Source organism: Rhincodon typus, chromosome 10 (assembly GCF_021869965.1).
Source record: "Rhincodon typus isolate 14 chromosome 10, sRhiTyp1.1, whole genome shotgun sequence".
Classification (NCBI taxonomy): Eukaryota; Metazoa; Chordata; class Chondrichthyes; order Orectolobiformes; family Rhincodontidae; genus Rhincodon; species Rhincodon typus.
Genome location: NC_063341.1, coordinates 60,825,214 through 60,846,051, shown reverse-complemented (window position 1 = coordinate 60,846,051; position 20,838 = coordinate 60,825,214). Strand labels below are relative to the sequence as shown.

General features: G+C 39.5%; 1 protein-coding gene across 2 annotated transcripts in view; it reads left to right on the top strand.

Annotated features, from left to right (window-relative positions):
- The first annotated feature begins 1,373 nt into the window (after positions 1-1,373).
- Positions 1,374-20,838, top strand: part of plppr4a (phospholipid phosphatase related 4a) — a 73,913-nt gene continuing 54,448 nt past the window's right edge. For both annotated transcript variants that reach the window (XM_048602278.1, XM_020517449.2), the window contains exon 1: positions 1,374-1,451. In XM_048602278.1, coding sequence (XP_048458235.1) covers positions 1,374-1,451 — 78 coding nt within the window. The remainder of the gene's footprint in view (positions 1,452-20,838) is intronic.

Sequence of the window (20,838 nt, the reverse complement as noted above, 5' to 3'; positions counted from 1 at the left end):
TGTCAAAATATATCTGAACATATCAGATCAGATGAATCGCTAAATAATGCATTCAAAGTTAATACTTATTCTTTTCAACAACTTGTTATGGCACTTATCTGAACCGGATGGGACTTGTGCACGGACCCTCTAGCCCAGCGGAACAGTGCCTCTGCGCCACACGAATAAATATATGAGTAATGATTACCGACTGTCTACGTTGAAAGTTTTCAATGGAATGACATTGGTGCTGATACAATTCAATAAAAACCGAAAGAACTGCGGATGCTGTAAATCAGGAACAAAAACAAAGTTGCTGGGAAAGCTCAGCAGGTCTGGCAGTATCTGTGAAGGAAAAAAGACTGAGTTAACGTTTCGGGTCCGGTGACCCTTCCTCAGAACTGCTCCCTCAGAACTCAGAATTGCTGACACAATTCAGTTGTTCCCGTTTCACCTGGAGTCCGTGTGTGGGTGTGTCAGAGGAAAAGAAAAGAAAAAGTATCGGAATAGCCAAATGGTAAAGAAACTCCTGTGAGGCCCCATCAGGCAACATTCACTTCAGAATGGATGGCTAGCACCGCTACTGTACCTGCACAGCGTCCCTGAATAAAACACCATGTTGACGCCAAGATCGGAAGCTGTGAGACGGATCTATTTCAGCCGACTTTATGACTGCTGTGTTTTCTTTTAAATCTCACTTTTTGTTTTATTTTATCCATCAGCCAGACTATTGAGGATACACTGTTACGTGAGGCTGTCTCTTGGGCTTATGAAGGTAGCTGTCGATTGTTGTTCGCTCTGGTCACGTTGTTGTGAAGCTTTCTTCCTGCCCGCCCCCCTTCCATGGACGGGAAAGGCGCCACATAAAGGCAAGTCGTGGTAGTTGACACAGCCAGCAGGGCGACACGGTCCTGTAGCACTGCCTGGTGTCACCCTGTGCTTTTAAAACCTGTCACAGCGGTGATGCCGGCGCGGTTAGGAACCGTTCGGTGACGCGCCGTTCCCTGTGTGCTAACTTCTGGGATTTAATATGTGCGGTTCCATAATTGGAGCGTATTAACGCTGCAGGAGGGGCAAAGAAACCACACACACACAGAGTCAGCGACAGGCAAGGAAACGGGACGAGTCCATGGGAAGCTGGCAATGTGCGGGCGAGCCTCTTTGACTACATTGGTGCTGTCCCTCTGCCTGTGGTCCTGCACAGCCTGATTGAGAGCAGTGTCTGTGCGGCGAGACTTCTGCAGGCAGCAGCCGGGAATGGAAGGCAGACAGGCAGCCTGAGGTTCTGCACAACAGGACCTGGGCGATTGTGCCAAGCGTGTGTGTGTGTGTGTGTGTGTGTGTGTTCTATATATATATGTGTGTGTGCGCTGGGAAAGGGCTGAAGATCCGACATGTCTTCGAAGGAGAGGCAGAAAGGGAGGCTAACGAAAGACAGCGTGACTCTGCTGCCCTGTTTTTACTTCGTGGAGGTAAGTGAACGCCCAGGTAAGACCTTCCACCTGACAGTCCCCACTGCTGGAACTTCCAAATAGCGGCATTGCCAGCCCGTGTCAATTCAGTCAGGGATGCATGTTCTCCGAATGTACCCCCTTCAAATGGGCAAAGCCAAGTGCATTTCCAAATATTAAATCGTGTATGGGAATCACGTTCACAGCAACGGAGTGTGAAGTGTATTCAGCGAGCAAGCTGAATCGATTCATTGGGGGCGAGGAAAGGGACCCACGGTACAATATTTGCAGCTTTCTCCCTCCAGTTGTCCCCACAAACGTTACAATTGTTGGATTGGTGTTTGACAGTTGTGAAAAAGAAATTTGCGGTTACGACAGATTATCGTTTGCACATTCGAAGGCTGATTTGTGAACGCGGCAACGTGACACAGTGCTGTCTCCCTTTTTCTAATACCGCTCCTGGATAAGGTTTTTTTTAAAATTAAAAGCTCACCACTGAATGTCATGCTGCAATGTAGAATTAAACATGCCCTCCTTCAAAATCAATCTAGAGATAAGACAGCAAATCTCTGGGAATGATTGTGAATGTGAGACAGCTTAACACAAATTGCTTTTATTTCATGTTGTGCATAACAGAATGGGCCAGGATTAGCCGCCTTCCGCAGTATGTGATAAACCCATCATGGCCAGAAATAGGTGGGAGAGTAATGTTGGTTCATTAAAAGTCCAGCAATTTACACATAAGGCCAGATTCACCACAAATTGCTGGGTGCTTTGCCCTGGCCCTCCATTAGGTTGTGCATCGTGCAAATGCTGTATTTACGCCGTCAATGCGAATGAATCTCATCAATGCCTTGAAGCGCTGACAGTTCATGTGGTTAAGGACCGTGATGATGTGTCTGATGGTCTTGCCGTTCCACGCAAACTTTGAGGCTCAAAAAGGAACAATGATCGAACCTGATCCCTGCAGGAAGTAAATTGTTCCCAAATTTTTATAAAATTGGACATTTAAATACGTTTTTCTCACTTTTTATTTGAAAAATGTTTTTATTGATCATTACCTTTCTTTCCGCATCCTGACTTTGACTTTAGTCAATTTGACCCAATACTTTGGATTTCCTCCTTTGTTGCTTGGTCAGTTAAATTCTTCACAGTTGAGGAAATGAGCCTAATGGTCAAGCTGTCCCAGATGTCCCATTGACATCTCAGTATCGTGACCAATTACAATTTCCAACAATTGGAGGCAACAAAACAATCCAATTTGAAGGCTGAAGGAAAATCCAGTTCTCAGCAGACATCCTGAGGTGTGCCCCTCTACCCCATTTCTGGGCCATCTTTGTAAAAGATGCCACTGGGATACTTTTGTGAAAGAGCAGAAATAGCCTTTTAATGTTCTATTCTGTTCTGAGACACGTCTCTGATGGTGTTAATTCTTAATAATACAATTTGCTGAACATTGGAGATATTCCAATGAAGATCTGCTGTGTGGGACTACCTCAGTTTTAATATTTGATATCCTGGTATTTCACTTCCAAATATAAACGTGAAATTGCTATAGTCCTACTAAACCATACAGTATTCTGACATTGGAGAAAAGACAACTGGTGGTGGCTTAATCTGAGGGGAGAGGTTAGGAAAGAGAGTCCTTCATGGTAATCTCAGCTAGTGTGGGAACTGAACCTATGCTGTTGACATAGCTCTGCATTGCAACCAACCAACTGAGCTAATCGACAAATTATGCAATGCAGCATGAACTAATCCATTTCTTTGCTTTTATACTTAAATTCCATCAGGCTCTTCCAATCATTTTATTCACAGTCACTTTCAATCTTCAGCTCACTACTTACACTATATGTGTAGTGATGTCACAAAACAATTTCAGCTTTGCATCAGTGCCAAATTTGAGACCCATTTGAAGTGTCTAATGCACTATACTTTTTCTAGATTTGACAGACTAAGAAATTCAAATTGGACAGTCCACAAAGAAGAGGAAATTTGCCTTGAACTTCTGGGAGAGCTGACTCTCCCTACAGTGGATAGCACCTGGTACTCATTAGGACTTTACCTGCTGGTGATGGAAGTGAAATTCCATGGCAGTTCTCACAACTCAATGAGTTGTTTTATTTTTCTGAAACTAGACAATGTTGACATCCTTCAGAAAAGAATTATCTGGGATAAAACGACCATCAGCAGTTCATCATGGCATCACCCCGCTAGGTCTTTTTGGACATTTTAAAGGCAGAGGAGTTGTCAAACCAGGCTGCCAGGTGCTTGGCTTTGGGCTTCTGATGTTGTATGTGCATTGAATAAGTAGACTGTTCTCCCATCAGTGCACCCATAGAATCTGATACTCATCTTTTGACTGAATGGAAGACTCCATCACTTGAGGTAGTAGTCTCACTGCATCAGTTTAATATCACATAGAATATAAATTCAATGTTGTGTCAATTCACTTTATAAAGTGCTCAAGGACTCCAATAAACCCTTTCCCCACACATGCAGCCTCCTCCACACAGTTATGTTGCATGAGTTCAGGTGTTCCTCTCCCTTTTTATAAATAGATACTTGCAAGACTGTTGAGAGTGAGCTATGCCCATATTATATGGATAAGCAGGCCCATAGCTCTCTCCTGACAAGTCAACTATATTTCCTGCCGAACAGTAGCAGCAACTTATAATAAAGACGCTACATAAACATAATAAAACATACCAAGGCACTTCAAGGCAGATTTATAAAGTGAAGTATGACACTGAGCCACGTAAGAAGACATTAGGTCATACAAACAAAAACTTAGTCACAGAGGAAGGCTTTAAAGAGTCTCGTTAATGCAGGAAAGCATGGTAGAGTACAGAGATGGGAAAAGGATATTACAGAACATGGGGGTTTGGCAGCTGAAGGCATGGTAATGAATGGTAATGAATTATAATGTGGAATGTAAAGGAGGCCAAAATTAGAGGAGCACTGATATTGTTTGGGGCTGTGAAGCTGGAATAGATTATGGAATTAGGGAGAGAAAGGTTGTGGAGGGATTTGAAATCAAGGAGGTAGATTATCAAGCACAGGGCTGATGGGGAAATATGTTTGCTGCCAGTTAAAAAGTAGTAAGCAGAGTTTTGGATGACCTCAAGTTTTGAGAGATAGATTGTGGTAGATCTGCCAGGAGTATGTTGGAAGAGTTGCGTCTAGAGGTAATGAAAGCATGAGTGATGGTTTCGGTAACAGATGAGTTAAGAGTTAAGTCAGAAGGTGGTAATAGCACAAACATGGGGTTGGAAACACATTGAGGAATCAAATGTGACAAAGTTGTGAATAGACTGCCTTAATCAAGGCTGTTAGGAGAGAGAGGGAGGGAGTCAGTTAGTGAACAGAGCTTAGACCAAGGACCAAAAATGAGTTCAAGCTGTCTCAGCAGGTAGATGAAAAATGCAAGGGCCCAAAAAAGATCCTGTAGACACATGAGGTGACAGTGCAGGAGAAAAAAAAACTGGTGCAAGTGATTGTCTGGCTATGATTGGAAGCACTGGATTAAAATGTAGTTCTCCCAAGCTAGATACAGAACTATTTCAGACCAATAGCTTCAATACACCATTAAACTCACCCCACCTCAACAAATTCTCCACTAACCTGACCTTACAAGATGTGAAAGTACAACCTTAGAAGTATCATATGTGGCATAGAGTACAAAGTTTAATGTGCCCATTTTTACTATACAACTTCTGTTAGAAATACGGAATTTGCATTGGTGCAAAACAGTGGGGATTCTAATCATCATAAACTGTGTGGTGCAATTTGAGTGTGAAATCAACTGAAGTGCACTTTGAGTTACATAACAGTTGGAAGCTGAAACCAGTATGTGGCAGCTCCTGGAGGTTCTCTGAATGATGCTGCCACTTACATGTTGATTTCTAGCTTGAAACCATTTTCAATCAGGTGTGGGCCACTTCTAGGAAGTAATCGCACATCACTTCAGCAAAACACCTGCTTTATTATAACTACAGCCAGATTAATCTGGAATATTTAACTGTTTAATTTGATTGTACTTAAAGGTAACAAATAACTAGGGTGGGGGGAAGTATACTTCAGATGTAGTGAGTGGAAGTCTGAATGCAGAAGCATGCATACAGTGTTCCATTGTGGTCTGACCAGAAATTGATACATAACATACATATGTTGACAGCTGGCTACTGCTATTTATCAGTAGCTGGTAATGGTACACAATGGCCGAAATCGATTGTAAAACAACTCCTTAGCTCACTCAAAACATTAGGGCAAGTGGTAGCAGTGTGGTAATGTCTCTGGACTAGCAATCCAGATTAGTAGGTTAATGTTCTGGGGACATGGGTAGAATTCCATCAAAATTTGGAATAAAAAGTTAGTCTAAAAGCCATTTGATGCATTAGTGCCCTTTAGTAAAGGAAATCTGGCGTACTTGTCTGGTCTGGCCTGCATGTGACTGCAGATCCACAGCAATGTGGTTGATTCTTAACTGCCCTCTGGGTAATTAGTGATGGGCAATATCCCATGATGCTCACATCTCGTGAATGAATTTTAAAAATGCTGTTTTGAAAATCTTTTGTGTCTAGGTTCTAACATCTTACTTGAAGATTACAGTGACAGTATCACTGTGTCAACCTTGGAATCTTATTAATTCTTTCCAAACATTATGAGCAGTAGTATCCTTTGTAGCCATAACTTGGGAGCGTTGGAGAAGGAGCAGGCGATTTAGCCCCTCAAGCATGTTGTGCCTTTCAATTTGATCATGGCTACCCTGTACCGTAGCTTCATTAACTCACCTTTACTCCCTGTCGCATGACACCTTGATCCCAAAAATATCTAGTGTTTTCAGTCATGACAATGTTAATACAATTTTTGGTAAAGTAAGCTCCAAATTTATGCTCTGCTTTGTGTGATAAAATGCAACTTGATTTCACATCTGACGGGTCTAAGTCTAATGTCCTGAGTACCTCTTGTTTTCTGGACCTCCCATCAAGAGGAAATGGAATATTTGTATCTACCTATAAGATCCTTCGATATTTTAAACAAATTAACTTGATCACCCTGCAACTTTCTGAATGAGATATCTTATATATCTGCAATTCTGAATGTCATCTGAGAAATTTCAGCTATATCTGAGGCAGAATGTCTTATTGTGCTTTGCCTTTCCAAGTGTCAGCCAACTATCCTGGGTTCTCATGGTATACTTATACTGCCTGGCAAATACAGTGAAGGAAATACATTTAAAGAAAACTTCCTGCAGATACACCATGGGCTAGAGGAGTGTTAATTGACTGGAGGTGGGATTTTTGCTCCTTCCTCAAGAGGAAGACCTGCCTTAGAGAGCTGCTGGCCAATCATTCCCAGCAGTGCCACCTTGAACAGTGTCCACTGGTGGGATTGCAAGCAACACAACAGTCTAAGTACCAGAGCTCCAGGACTAAGTAGGTGCAAACCTTTTCAGCAAGGTCAGAAGGGAAGACCAGGTGATAGTGGTGGGAGGGAACTAGTCATGTGATGATCAGGCAGTGGGGCGGGTGCACCCAGCTGGGTGAGGGGTTGGTTGCAGACCTGGAGTGGAAGGGCAACCAATATGGAAAAAGGGCCAGTGGTGGAACATTTCTGCACCTTTATTCCTCACTAGGCTCGTGCAGGATAATTTTCTGGGCTGCTCAAACTACATCCCCAAATTCCTCCGAGCAGCTAAAAGATCATGACCAATGGGAAGCAGCCTTTAAATGGCTAATAATTGACCACTTAAGGGCCTCAGCTTGGGTGAGGGAAGGCTGACTTTATTAGGTCTCTCCTGATTCCCCCAATAAACTGCAAAGCATGGGAATTCCACCCTGAAAAACTTGTAGGTACCTCTCACTGCCCTGAAAACCTGTCAGCTATAGAACATAAAATTCCTTCCTAGATAGTTAAAATATAAACGTATATTTCTTTGTGCGTCTGCAACATTAAATCTTATCTTGCATTAATCTAAATGCACTATTTCATAAATGAAATGTAGCAATTTTTTAAAAATGAGAAAACACTCTCAACAGCACATTATGTTGACATTCTGATTTTAGATTTTAAATATTTGTACACTTTTTGCCAGTTTTCAAAATAATTTTAAAACATAGTGCAAAATTGTTTAAACTAATTTGCTTAGAATTGCACGCTGTGAAGAATATTACAAAGAATTAGCACACTGAAGTTAAATTCAGGTCTTGGACTTGATACCTTTTATTCAGACTAAATTTTGTTATCTTTGATAGAAACCTATAGTAGCAAAGACGACTGTTTGTTATATTGTGTCTGTGTAAAGATAGAACAGTAGAAATCCTTAGTATCCTACCACTTTATATGCCTGTCTCCTGCAGTTACTAAACTTTCAGAGGGTCAGCAGAATCTATGAAGCCAGAGATATTAAGTTTTGTTGTGGCATTATACAAAGTGAGATATTGATGAGGAATGGGATGTGACTCTCAGCATGTCATAACACCCCTTCCATCCCCCACCTTATTTCCCGTGTTAGTTCCTTCAATCAGGCAGTGGTGGGCTGTTCCCCGACCCACAAAGGGAGCCTTTGGGTTTTCTGTATGGTCACTGCCCTGTCTATTGTCACTTAAATACCGATATCCATTGAATGAACAGTAATTGCCTGCTAAAGGGTCTCAATTGACATCAGGCTGGGAAGTTGCTCATGACCTCCCCTTGTCTGGACATAATGGGGGCAGCGGTGGAAAAGCAGCAGGGTTCCCGTCCTGTACCCTCCTCTGAATTAATGTTCCCCACTTTCAAACCTACCGCCAAGATGAGCATTAAATGTTGTCCACAGAGATATTTGAGCGCATGTTACTTACTGACACAAAGAAATCTCTGGCTTCTATAGACTAAGGCTAAATTTTGAGAAGAGTATAGAAACTAAACATAGAGGTGAAGATGGCACACAATTTTCCTTTTACTTTTTGTAAGTCAACACAATGCACTGTTTGACTAGTATCTCAAATTCTCAAAGTTAAACTTTATATGAAACAACATCAAACAACATGCTTTCATAACTCTAAACATTCACAATGGCTAACAGTTTTCAGCTCATTTCCTATTAGTTGCACCAGTCTTCCATTCTGCTCTGTACAATTCATTGCCTCTCTTTTGATAAGGGAAAGATCTATCTTAATCTCTTAAATCATGTCTTTTACGTTTTCCTTTATTAACTGTTTCCTCCTATTCTCCAGACATGACAATTGTCCGTTGTTGTGACCTATCTGAGTTCTGAATTGCTGTGCTAAATGAGAGTAGTGCAGCTTGCACATTTATTTTTAAATTAACCTATTTTACTAATCAACCTGTTCAGAGATGCTAGTGCACAGCCCTGGAGAAGATGGGACTTGAACCCAGGTCTCTGAGTCCAGGGAATGAGATGCTACCATTGCACTACAGGAGCCCTAGCTTGCACATTAATACTGACAAACAATGGAAAACAGGTGATCAATGAACATTGCACAGTTAATATTGATTTAAATGAGTGGATAATTTAATTTAGAAAATTACATTACAGCTTAGAAATGGTCATTTGCACCAACAGATCCACATGAGCCTTCGCCCACCCTGCTTGAATATCAGCTGTGGCCTAGTTATTTACATTCTTGCCTCTGATTGAGAAGGTTCAAGTCCCACTGCACGACTTGAGTACAAGAATCTAGCCTGAAACTGCAGCAGTATTGAGGGAATGCTGTACTGTTTAGAGGTTGTCGTTTAGATGAGAAGTTAAACTGAAGCTAATGTGTGCCGTCTTAGATGGTTGTAAAATATCACATGATACCATGAGAAAAGATCGGAGAGTTAGCCTTAATATCCTGTCAATATATATTCCCTCAGTCAACATTGCTGTAAGAAACAGATTATCTGCCCTTTATAAGGTTTGTTTATTTTGGGCGATGATTCTGTGCAAATTGATTGCCACATTGCCTACATTGCGGCAGTGACTACATTTCATCAGCTGTACAATGCTTTGGACATGCTGTAGTCGGGAAAGATGCTTTTATTACTATTGTATATTAATATAAGTCTTTTTTTCACTTTGTCAAACCAGATCAACACCCAGTCATGTGTATCTTTATTCATATTCTGTAAAATTTTGCTCTGTTTCATGGATAACTCATCAAGCCGAATTTAGGAATAATGTAGTACTGTGTTGTGATATTCTGTAAAGGGAATTTTAATATGGTAACAGCAAAGGGTTAAATTTAACATCAATCAAAGTTACAAAAGAATACATTCCTGGTGAAACTCAGCAGGTCTGGTAGCCTCTGTGGAAAGAAAACAGAGTTAACATTTTGAATCCAGTGATAACTGATTCAAGAGTCACTAGATGCTGCCAGACCTACTGAATTCTACCAGCAATTTCTGCTTTGTTTCAGATCTCCAGCATTCACAGTTCTTTGTTTTATTTTATCATCAATGTTAAATGATTGCTTTATAAATATATTAAAAGCATTGCACTTTTTAAACAAACAATATATATCTTCATATGTTTTATGAATGTATTTGGAATATCTAATGGATATACACAAAATGCTTTGACTATATGAAATTTACACTCTCAAATTTAAAACAGGCCAATTATACAATGACAAATCACATCTTTAATTTTCAGATTTAGATGGAGTTAATATTCACTTCATATATTCTCCATGATTTGAATTTTTATCAGTATGCTTGTAGATAAAAAATTTTATGGTAAGGGGGAAAGGTGCCCAATTATAATCTTGATTTAAGTAAAAACTATAAGAAAAAGAAAGATGTGTTTATCATTGAATCTGCAGACATTATATCAGTGACATCCAGTAACATCATACAAGGGAAGAATAATGAAGATATCTTAAAATAGTGCAACTTCTTTTGGATGTGCTGTCAATTATCTGCGATTTCAACACAGACTAAACTCAACTTTAGATTTCACAGCAAGTAGCAGCAGTGCCACTCTTTCCCAGTATCCGCCTCATTAATCAATGCAGCGTGTAAATTGCATTATAAAATAACGGAAGATGCAATAACATTTTAAAACAAGTGAAATCCAAATTGAAATTCAGTTTATGGCAATTTACCCAAAAGAAATCAAACAACCAGAGTTATCAGACATTACATGCAAGAGTAGCATTTTACAAAGGCAATCAGGTTATTAATCTGCAGATTTGCATGATCCAGGAGAAAGCTGTGGTAATTTAAATCATGAGACTTTGCAGAATAGCCATACTTTCATTAATGTATGCAAGAAAAATTTTGAAACAATGAGCTATAATAAGTGGATTTCAAGTAATTGCACTCTGTCTCTAGTTACTGAATCACAGGGGACAATTATAGAAAATCATGATTTTGACTGTCCTTGACAATAGATCATGACCCAATTCAAAGCAGACATCAGGGACATGTGTAAAGTAGCATTTCAGTTGCATATAGAACATTCATTAATTTATAATGGCAGGAGTCAATTCTATACTTCAACCACATTAACATGTCTGCCTGTAATCTGGAAGTAAAAATTCCTGCAGTATTTGTAACACAAGTATTTTAAAATGATTGAACAAGGTGATGTAAAATTCTACATACAGAATATTTCCACAGCTAATATGAAATTAAATCATACTTTTGGGCGTGGTATTTCCAAATGATCTTAGCTGATGTATCTAGTAATTACAAGTTTTATGTCGACAATGAGCTTTCTGGTTCATACACTAAAGGATCTTTCAAATTCAGTGCTTTCCCTGCCTTTGGTGACTGTGGTCTACTTTCTAATTGAATCTTTTTGTGATGGAACTATCGCGTTAGGGATCATTTTTATGGCATGCATTTTTATAATAGATGTTAAGTAGATTCTATAAGAGAATTGCCCAGAATGGTCAACAGTGAACTCAAGTAATTTTTGTCCCAGGCTCTTATCAATAATATGGTCATGACCTGCTGATGGGACCATTCCCCGCTTGGCAGATCATTGGCCTGGAGACAGGAAATTGGGTAATTGTGAAGTATTTGCAGCAGCACCTTTGAGGAGAGGAGTCTGAGCATTAATTATAAAAAACTGTTCTTCAAAACAGTATGCAGTCTGTGTACAAAACCTACAGAAGCAAATATATTACATTTGAAAGCCTTTGAAGTTCAAAATTCATGTGACTGTCATAACCACGTTTCCTAAAGCCCCTTCCCACATTCTAACAGATTTCCCTGACAGAAGCTGAAGATGTTTGTAATTATGACTGGAAGTAACTACTTCCTCACTTGAGCACAAACTGGCGCTAGTCTGGTAGGTTTGTATTCGTGTATTGGCTGCATGAGGCACGCATGTGAGCTTCCTGCTTGGGTTCTGACAAAATCTTTAACGCCAGAATATTAATCTTTCTGAAAATGAGGTGGTAACCTTGTGCTAAATTGACATAACTAGCCGCTGCTTAAAAATGCTAACATGGTACATTTTTAATGAAATAAAAGACAGTTTTACCTGAACCTTTCTACCATGTTATTCTTGGCTGGGGTCACTTGTGTCGCTGAACCAATTACACCTTTGCTGATAGGAAAGTCTTGCGTTTATTGGTAAATAACATTAGTTAGGTGGAACGTTATTTAGTACCTAAATTTCACTGCAATTTTTACATTAATTGCACCATGCAATAAATAAATTTATTGTTCAAAATTGACATTGGCACAGAAATTTTTTGTTGCTTAACAACTCTGCATCATACGCCTCTAGTCCCTCCTCAGTGCTTGGCCTGATGTTACTGTAAACCATCTGAACTGGTGCAGCAGTGCAACCGGGGAGGCAATGGCCTAGTGGCATTATCACTGGACTGTTAATCTAGAGACCCAGGTAATGTTCCGCGGACCTGGGTTTGAATGCCACCATGGCAAATGGTAGAATTTAAATTCAAAACATAGGTGGAATTAAGATGATCGTATATCCTTTGTCAATTGTTGGAAGAACCCATCTGGATCGCTAATGTCTTTTAGGGAAAGAAATCTGCCATCCTTACCTGGCCTGACAGACATGTGACTGTAAACCCACAGCAATGTGGCTGACTCTAAACTACTTCATTCTTGGCAATTAGGGATGGGCAATAAATGCATGCCAGCCAGCAATGCCCCTGTCCTGTAAATGAATAAAAAGGCCAACTTTATATGCAGTCTGACTGCAATCTTCCCCCACTCCCACCACCACCATCAGTATCTCCATTGTCTCTAACAGGAACTTTGAACAATGAGAGATACGTTTGTTTCCTTCTTAAATTAATCAGGCAAGTTGCTCGAAATGATTAATTATGCTTGATTTACTGAAGTTAAAAGGGAATGACACTCCATTGAATTTGATACACAAACTTGAATGCTATAATTAATGTGCACTTTGTGTTTCTCAGAACCTCTTTATTTCCTTGGCATTTGACCAGGAGTGGCAATTAATAGGTAACAATAACTCCAAAATTACATTGTTTCTCTAAGCTACACCCTACTTCCTTGATACAATAGCAGCTTTGTCACCTCTGAGTCAAAAAGTTATAAGTTCACATTCCGTTCCAGAGGTTTGACCTCAAAATGTAGACTGGCACGTCGTGCATCACATGAGTGAATAGTGCACTGCTTCGTGAGATGTTAGACCAAGTCCCACCTGCCATCTCAGGTAGATGAAAAAAGAACATTCACGGAGCTTTCCCCTGAGTTCTGCTCAAAATGTATCCCTCAATCAATGGTACTGATAAAATAGATAATCTCGTCTCCATCTCATTGTTGTTGTGGAACCTTGGTTTACATAACTTAGCCATGACATTACAATGGTGACTAGTCTTCAAAACTACTTGATTATCTGTAAAATACTTTGAGATCTCCTGAATTCATGAAAGAAGCAATGTAAATGCAAGGGATTGCATTTCTTTATGACCGAAGATGGTTATCATATTATTGAAAGGGAGCTTCTTTTATTCAGTCATGGGATGTGGATGTCACTGGCTAGACAGTATTTGTTGCCCATCCTTAGTTCCCTTGAGATGATGATGGTCAACTGCCTTCTTGAACCATTGTAGTCCATGTGCAATAGGTCAACCCACAATGCATAAGGGAGAGAATTCCAGGATTTTGAGCCAATGTCATTGGAGGAATGGTGATATTTTTCAAAGTCAGGATGGTGAGTGGCCTGGAAGGTGACTTGCAGGTGGTCGTGTTCTCATGTATCTGCCACCCTTGACCTTCTAGATTGAAGTGATTGTGAGTTCTACACAGACAGTTCCCATTGCTGACTTCTACTAATGGAATGGAAGTGCACAATGTAGGGGCAAAAGACTGAATATTGCTAGTTGTCCCATTTTCATTTATATCCTTCCATTACCATACAGTAAATAATAGGTTATCATGTCTGCAATGTAACCAGCATTTCAAAGTTTGAGTATTGCTGATAAAGCATATATTGTTAAAAAAAAATTCATCCTTCAGGATGTTTCTCAAGAATATAAATTCAAATGGGAAAACAACATGTAAAAATTTAACATTTGAAAGTTTCTGATCAGTTGTGGTCAGTGGTCAAGTCTAGACAAAATTGAAGGACCTGTAAAGTTTTTCACAATTGCATTTCTTAATGTACTTATAATTCCTGTTGTGATCAATTAATTAAACCATTAATTGTTAGTGTCACACCTAAGGGAATAAGCATTTACTGTAAAAATCATTACAAATTAAGGTAATTATTGTGATTTTTAGTTATTATAAAAAAGCGATGTCATAAAAAAACTGAAGAAAAAACTCAAAAGCAATTTTCAAAGTATTTTACATAAGAGTTAGGTACTAGATGTATCTCAAATAGCTCAGCAGTAAATGTTCTTCACAGTGTGATACAAAACTAAAGTGGAATGCAATGTTCAGGCAACGTTCTACATTGTGAGAATTAATCTTGAGTAAACTGCTAAGCCTGAGAATTTACTTCAACAGGGAGTCAGAATGTAAGTTTAATTTTGGCATTATTATTTAGTGTTTTCTCATCAATGTTCTTACCTTCTGTTACCCACAACTTGTGGTTGCCAACTTTTACTGTTAGTTTGTGTAACGCAAACAGGACTTGTTAAAAACTATCATTAATTTGAATGCTGTGAGAGAACTCTGTGGTAACCATGCCTCGGGTTGCTGCAGCTTTGTCTATGAATTGGGCTTCTGCCATAGATTCAGAACTTCGTGGCTGTCCTTCATGAATTCTGAACGCTCTGGGTTGTCTTGGGCAAAGGGTGTCTGTATGGTACTCTTAAAAACTGCAGTGTCTTGCTAGATTGATTCTGCTCTGAGTCCCTTGCATGGCTAGCTTGTCCTTAACTAACAGTACTTCTCCCTCACTCTTGGTAAATTTTTTAACTCGCTATTTACGCTATAAAATATATACTGAATGTAACTCTTGAGATGATAAAATCATAAAGACGTAGGAGCAAAAGTAGACCATTTGGTCCATCTAGTCTGTTCTGCCATTCAGTGAGATGATGGCTGACTTAATTATACTCAACTCCACTTTTCTGCATTTCCCCCATCATCTTTGTTTCCCTTACTGATTAAAAATCTGCCTATCTCAATATACTTAATGATTCCCTTTTAGTTTCCCTACCACATTTTCTCTAGTGATAGTTATTGCATTAATTTCATCTCCTCCTTTTGCTAGTTGATTATTTAGTAGTTTTGGAATGTTGTTAGCATCTTCTACTGTGAAAAATACTTCAAAATATTAATTTAACTCCCCTGCCATTTCCTGGTTCCCCAGTATTACTCATTATTAATAAAAATAAAGTATTTCTCTTCTGGTCCTAAGTCTTGTCAGCTATTTTTCTGTATTTCGATGATATCAGATTAGCACCATCATTAATGACACTGATTTCCCATTATACTACAAGAAAGAAAGCATCCTACTGTGCAGTAATACGCAGAAGAGCGTTAAAGTAAAATACTGCGAAAGCTGGAAATCTGAAGAAAAAATGCTAGAGAATCTCTCCACAGACGCTGGCACATTCACTGAGTTTTTCCACTATTTTCTGTCTTAATGCAGAAGAATGTGTTTTGTAACCATATGATTTCTCACATTAAGCTCAGCCATAGGAACTCTGCATGCTCAGAACAGCACTGTGCTCCTGGCATTTACTGTTACTAAGGGAAACAAGGGAATCAAAATTCAATCAAGGTGTTTAGTAGAGTTTTGTTTAGAAATGTTCATATTGGCCAGCCCTATATGTTTCTCTCTAAGGTGCATTGGTAGTGCTTGTAATCTGCTTTAGCTTTTTCCTCCAGCTAACTCTGAGATGACCTCCTTACCAAATGTAGGACTCCCACATGGATCCTGCTAAAATGCGATTAACCCAGGAGATTGGTTGTTTTTAGCAGCAGAGCCAGAAGAGATGTATGAAGCAGCATAGAAAATTCTGCCTTTTATTTCTATTTTAGTCCATTTTATTTCCAAGTTATGATATTGCAACCTTTCTGTTGCACTATCACTATTGTATTATAACATTGTTATCATTAATTATTCTGTGCTCAGTATAGAATACCTTTAGCAGTCAGCTATAAAGAACATAAACCCTGCAGCCAGTGATGAAGGAACCAAAACGATTATTACAGTCATATGTATACCACCTACAGTCAGAAACAAAAATAATATAATGGAGAACAAAAGATGGCAAACCAATTAAATGCATAAAAATTCACAACGTAAGAAATAAGTAACATCCCAAAAATATAGGGGAACTCAGGGTGTGATGGAAAGGTAGAATTGAAATAAATTAGTATTAGTAGGAAAAGAGTGTTGTGGATAAAGGCAGATATATACCCGGGGCTTGATAAAATTCTTCCCAGATTACTTAAAGAATTGACCCTAGAAATAGCAGATGTGATAGTCGTCATCTTCTAAAATTCTATAGTATCTGGAAAAGTCCCTATGGGTTGAAAGTCAGCTAATATTATCTCACTATTTAAGAGGGGAGGCAGAGAGAAGACAGTGAATTATGGACCATTTAGCTTGACATTGCTAGTGAAAAAGAAATGCCAGTGTCCATTATAAAAGATGTAACAGTACAGCACTTGGAAGATGATGGCAGGGACAGAGTTAGCATGGATTTACAAAGGGGAAACTGTGCTTGACAAATCTGCTGGAAGTTTTTGAAGTTGTAACTAATAGAGTGGGAGCCAGTGGATTGCTTTACTTGGGTTTTCAGAAGGCTTTTGATACATAAGAGGTTAACATGCAAAATTAAAGTGCATGGGATTGGAGGTCATGTACCGAAATGGATCAAGGACTGGCTGGAAGACAGGAAATAAACAGAATAAATGGTCTTTTTCTGTGTGGCAGACAGTGACTAGTGGGGTACTGCAGGGATTAGTGTTCAGACCCCAGATATTCACAATATATGTTAATGATTTTGATGTGGAAACTATGTGTTATATCTCTAAGTTTCTAAATGACACAAAGCTGATTGGGAGAGTATGCTGTAAGGAGGATGCAGAAAAGCTTCTGCACAATTTTGACAAGTTAAGTAAATGCAGATATGTATGGCAGATGCAGTATAATGTGGATAAATGAGGTGATCCACATTGTTACAAAAACAGGAAAGCAGGTTATTATATGAATGGGGATAGATTGGGAAAGGGAGAGGTGCAGTGAGACCATGGTATCCTTGTACACCAATCACTGAAAGTAAGCAGGCAGGTGTAGTAGGAGGTGAAGAAGGCAAGTGGTATGTTAACCTTCATAACGAGAGGTTTGAGTAAAGGAGCAGGGATGTCTTGTTGCAACTGTACACAACACTGGTAAGACTGCACCTGGAGTATTGTGTTCAATTTTTTTCTCTTTATCAGTGGAAGAATGTTCTGGCTATTGATGGAGTGCAAAGAAGGTTTACCAGGCTGACTCATGTGATGGTGGGACTGATGTACATGGAGAGATTGGTTCAGTCGGGACTATAATCATTACATGGAGTTTGGGACAATACGGAGTTTAGAAGAGTAAGGGGGACCTCGTAGAAATTCTTTAAAATTCTAACAGGATTATACAGGGTAGTTTCAGGAAGAATATTCTCAATGACCGGTGAGTTCAGAACCAGGGATCGTAGTCTAAGCATAAGGGGTAGCCCTTTTAGGACAGAGATGAGGAGAAATTTCTTCACACAGAAAATGCAGATCTTATGGAATTCTCTCCCACAGGAAACTGTTAAGGCCAAAATATTGAAAACTTTCAATAAGATGTACATATAGTTCTTATGATTAATGGATATGGGGAGAAAGTGATAACAGATGACAGAGTTGAATGATCAGCTGTGATCATATAGATCAGGCTTGAAGGGCCAAATGGCCTACTCCTGCTCCTATATTCTATATTTCTATGTTCTATGTCTAAGAAAAACCTACTTGATCTCATCATCACCAACCTATAGTTGCAGATGTCCATTCAGTATTGGTAGGATGACCATTACACAGCCTTTGTTAAGATGAAGTCCTGCCTTCACAATGAAGATATCCTCCAGCACGTTGTGTGGCACTATTACCATGCTAAAAAGATAGATTTCAATGATATAGCACCTTACAGTTAGAAATCCATGAGGCTGCATAGGCCTTTGGCAGCAGAATTATATAATCTAGAATATCTAACTTCAAGGCCTTCATATTTCCCACTCCAAAACCATCAAACTGGAAGATCAAGCCCGGTTCAATGAAGAGTGCAGGAGGGTATGTATGGAGGAGCAGCAGGCATACCTAACAATGAGGTATCAACTTGGTGAAGCCACATGACAGGACTGCATGCATGCCAACCACTAGAATTAGCACAAAATAGTCAAGTGATTTGCACAAACAATGGATCAAGTCTGAGCCATGCAGTCCTGCTACATACAATGGTGAAGTGTGGTGGACAATTAAAAACTAAATGGAGAAAGAGGCTCCACAAAGATTCCCATCCTCAATAAGTGTAGTACAATTGTCCAAAAGTGACAATAAAAGCATCCACAATCTTCTTCAGCCAGAAGTGCCAAGTAGATGATTTACCTCAGTCTCCTCCTGAACTTCCCAGCATCACAGATGTCAATCTTCAGCAAATTCAATTAATTCCACATGATATCAAGCAATAACTGAAAGCATTGGATATGGAATAGCCTATGTGGGCCCTGTGTTTGACTTGTGCTGCAGAACTAGCCATGTCCCTGATCAATTTTAGTACAGCTACCCACATTGGCACCTGTCAATGAGGAAAAAAGGTGGACAAATCTAACCCAGTCAATTACATGTTGGCAGTATACTCTTGATTATCAGACAGAATTTTTCTTTTCTGGAGACTAATGGTGTTAAAGCATATGAAAGAGTGCAGGAAATTGGCACTGAGGAAATGATTGGTAATGATCTAGAATGTTGGGGAAGCCTTGATGGGCTGAATTGCCTCCCCCTGTTTCTATGTTCCTATAATATTATGCTTCAGTTTTGAAGGGGCAAACATTATCGGTACCGGTGTCATCTGAAACATATTGGGCCAGATCTTGCTACACCAATACAGCATACAGTGTGCAACATTGGTTTTCCCTGGAGACTTGAGCTCAAGTGCATGACTCACCAACCACAATGTAGAATGCTTGTTGAAATTCACTACACAAAGGAAAAAAAACTTCGGAGCAGTGATACTTTTCAGGAGAAAGTTCCACAGGCAGAAATGAACAATGTTAGCTGTTGATCTCTCATTTGAAGAGCTCATTTCAACAGCTGGCACAGACATGATGGGCCAAATGGTCTTATTCTGCACTGTAACAATTCTGTGACTTTGTTGTCCCTTCAGTGGGCTGCTAGCAATTACAAAAAATGTGGAGTTATAGCTGCCAAGGTCTTTTGGAATGTCATATTCTCCATTCACTGAAATCCACCATAGTGCATCGTTTTGAATTATACTGGGTACAAGAGTAAACATTAATATCATTTTTGGAGGTTGTAGTAAAGACACATTTTTCCACATTTAGTGTATTTGATGATGCTGGGAGAAATAATGATGACCAAAATCTTCTAAACTTCCTTACATATGAGCATCCTACCAGGGGATTGGAAAATCTTGTTCTCAGGATAGGACCATCCAAAACTAGAGGGCATACATTTAAGGTGAGAGGGGAAAGATTTAAAAGGGATCTAAGATGCAACTTTTACATGCAAAGGGTGGTGCGTGTATATGATGAGCTGTCAGTGGAGGTGCTGGAGTCAGGTACAATTACAGCACTTAAAAGGAATCTGGATGGGTACATGAATAGGAAGGGTTTAGAGGGATATGGGCAAAATGCTGATAAATGGGACTAGACTAATTTAGGATATCTGGTCAGCATGGATGAGTTGGACCAAAGGGCTTGTTTCCATTCTATACAGCTCTATGACTCTAATTGGAAATATTACCTTCTTATTCAAAAGGTTTGCGAGGATAAATGCAGCAAGTACAGACCAGTCTGTATAACCTCACTGGTGGGAAACCTTTTAGAAACAATGTCTGACGGTAGCAGATTCTGTTGTGGCATTCAAAAAGAAATTGCTTAAGCTTTTGGGGATTTCAAAAAAAATACATTTGGGAGTAAGATGAGCTGAGTTGCATTTGCAGGAAAGTGGTGGGGACTTGACAGACAAATTGCCTTGCTTCTGTGCTTGAAGCATTCTGTGGTTTTTTTGGATATAAGCTTTACACGTTACAAATGCCACTTATGTCAACAAAGGCATTATTGTCTTACTAGAAGTACCCTAATGTTTCAAACTAAATCAATCACCTGTTTGGACTAGTGCAACCAAATACAATTCCCCAGTATAGGAACTGCAAATCTGTAACTGATGATGGTTTTCATCCTTAGATTAAGCATGAGTAGCCAGCACCATAGTCAATTTTTCTGGACAGATTTATTGACTTGATTTTCTCAGTTAATACACCACTTTACTGGCTGCTGTCTCCAATTTTGTTTTCATCACCTGCAGGCGATGGCTTGACCATCAAAGTAAACAGCATCAATTTTTAATGACGGTTGCAAGGTCATTGATGACACGAGGAACAAAGTTAACTCAATTTCCTGATTGAATCAATAAGAGCTGTTGTGATAAGGTGGAAAATGTGTGTTAATCACATGGTGGTTCTCATCCTTTTGGTCACCAAATTCAGCAGGCCAGCCATATCTATCATAAATACCACCTTTCCAGGCATGTGAAAGACAATATAACTAACTGCTTAAGTTCTCTCAAAGTGGTAATTACTCCAACTTTGTTTTGGTTTAACCTACTTTCCTAATCAACCTCTTCAGAGATGCTAATACACACCTCTGAAGCAGGTGGGACTTGATCCCAGGTCTCTCAGTTCCAGTATAGGGACACTATCACTGCACCAAACAAGGGCCCTTTACTCAAGCTTTGTATCAAATAGCAGGAG